The 1,909-nt window shown below is 52.9% G+C and overlaps 1 protein-coding gene across 1 annotated transcript; it reads left to right on the forward strand.

Moving 5' to 3' along the window:
• Positions 1-231: 231 nt before the first annotated feature.
• LOC119282551 (serpin-Z2A-like) lies at positions 232-1,332 on the forward strand. The gene is made up of 2 exons (XM_037562740.1): positions 232-309; positions 532-1,332. Exons 1-2 carry the CDS (start codon positions 232-234, stop codon positions 1,330-1,332), a joined length of 879 nt encoding a protein of 292 aa, XP_037418637.1.
• The last annotated feature ends 577 nt before the right edge of the window (positions 1,333-1,909 follow it).

Below are 1,909 nucleotides of genomic sequence, written 5' to 3' on the forward strand. Positions count from 1 at the left end.
GGTGACAACACCATGGACAGCAACATCGCCTTCTCGCCGCTGTCCCTCTACACCACCCTTGGTCTCGTGGCTGCCGGAGCCCGCGGCAAAACCCTGGATGAGCTCCTAGCCCTGCTCGGCGCCGCATCGGCTGACGAGGTCGCCAGATTCGTATGTGGCCTCGCCGCTGACCCGTCCGGCTCCGGTGGGCCGATCATCACCTACGCCTATGGTGTGTTTCACCAGAAACACATGCAGCTCACGCCGGACTTTCTCCACACAGCCACCGAGTCCTACAGCGCCGAAATACGCGCCGTCGACTTCGCTAAGGTAGCAATTGACTCAACTATTACATCGGTCTCAAAATTCTTGTTTTAGATTTGTCAGATACGATATGGATGTATCTAACACTAGAACGTGACTAAATACTTCCTTATCCGTATCTAGAAAAATCTAAGACAAAATTTTTGGGACCGAGGGAGTATTTTGATCGCCGTTTCACATTGGCAATGGTACAGGTCCTTCATTTACTCTTACAACGTGCATGTGTAGGAAGAGGTCAGGGAGGAGACCAGGAAGGAGATCAACCTGTGGGCGGCGGCGGCGACGAACAATCTCATCTCGGAGATCCTGCAGGAGGGTTCATTGACCAACCTCTCGAGGTTCGTGCTCACCAACGCCATCTACTTCAAGGGTACGTGGGAGACCCGCTTTCCCAAGAAGCTCACTGAAGACCGCGAATTCCACCGCCTTGACGGCGCTGACCCTGTGGAAGTCCCCTTCATGACCCAGCGAGGAGAATGCGAGCTCTTCGTCTCATACAACAAAGGCTTCAAGGTGCTCAAGCTCCCGTACAAGGCTGGTGACGATGCCATGTCACGGTACTCCATGTGCGTCTTCCTCCCGAACAAGAATGACGGGTTGCATGACATGGTCCGCACTCTGGAGGAGGTGGGCGGCTCCCTGCTCGACCACGTGCCGAAGCACCGTAGCAGCGTGAGGGAGATTCTGCTGCCCAAGTTCAAGCTGTCATTCTTCTGCGGTCTCTCCAAAGTCCTTCGAGGCCTAGGAGTTCGGGAGGCATTCAGCGAGGAGGCCGACCTGTCCGGTATCATGGAGAAGAGCGTCTGCGACGTGCGCTCTGACGAGGTGTTCCACAAGGCCGTCGTCGAAGTGAACGAGGAAGGCACCGTGGCAGCTGCCTGCACTGCCGCCGTTGGCCGCAAGAAGCAATGTGCAAGGAGATTGTTGGAGTTCATCGCCGACCACCCGTTCGCGTTTTATATCGTGGAGGAGGTGTCAGGGGCTGTGGTCTTTGCCGGTCATGTACTCGACCCTTCTAGCTCACAGTAATAATAAGCAGTAGTAATTGCAGTCGAGCTCCTAGTTAAGTACTATTCTGCCTCAAACAACAATAGATAATCGCCAATAAACTAAACAATTCGACTATATATTTTCTGTTGGGAATTCATGCTTTATTTGGCCCCTATGTTTGTTTTTCTGTCATTATTAAAACATCGATGGTCATCCATCTCTGCATTTTGGTAAGCTCAACGTTGATACATCCTCCCATCATGACCTCATGGATGCATCCATAAGTGAGTGTGGTACTGAGATATATCATGGTTTTATTGCCGCAAGTAACATGACGATAGAGTGGCGATGCAAGCAAGTGCTCTCACAGTACGTTTTGTTCACGGACGCGGCTCGTCTGCCGTGCCTTCACGCACGGCAGAACTGCCGTACGGGCCACAATCGGCCGTTCGTTCACTGCTTTCTCATCCAACGGACCTCTGCTACCCCACTAACAAGCGAACCGAATTAGCGGGAGCTGTTAATAAAATAGGCGCCAAAATCACGTCCGCCGTCTGGCCTTCTCGCGCCAAAAATTGCTGCGCCGCGTATCAAGGTGAGGACTGAGGTGCTCGTC

This window comes from Triticum dicoccoides, chromosome 3B (assembly GCF_002162155.2).
Source record: "Triticum dicoccoides isolate Atlit2015 ecotype Zavitan chromosome 3B, WEW_v2.0, whole genome shotgun sequence".
NCBI lineage: Eukaryota > Viridiplantae > Streptophyta > Magnoliopsida > Poales > Poaceae > Triticum > Triticum dicoccoides.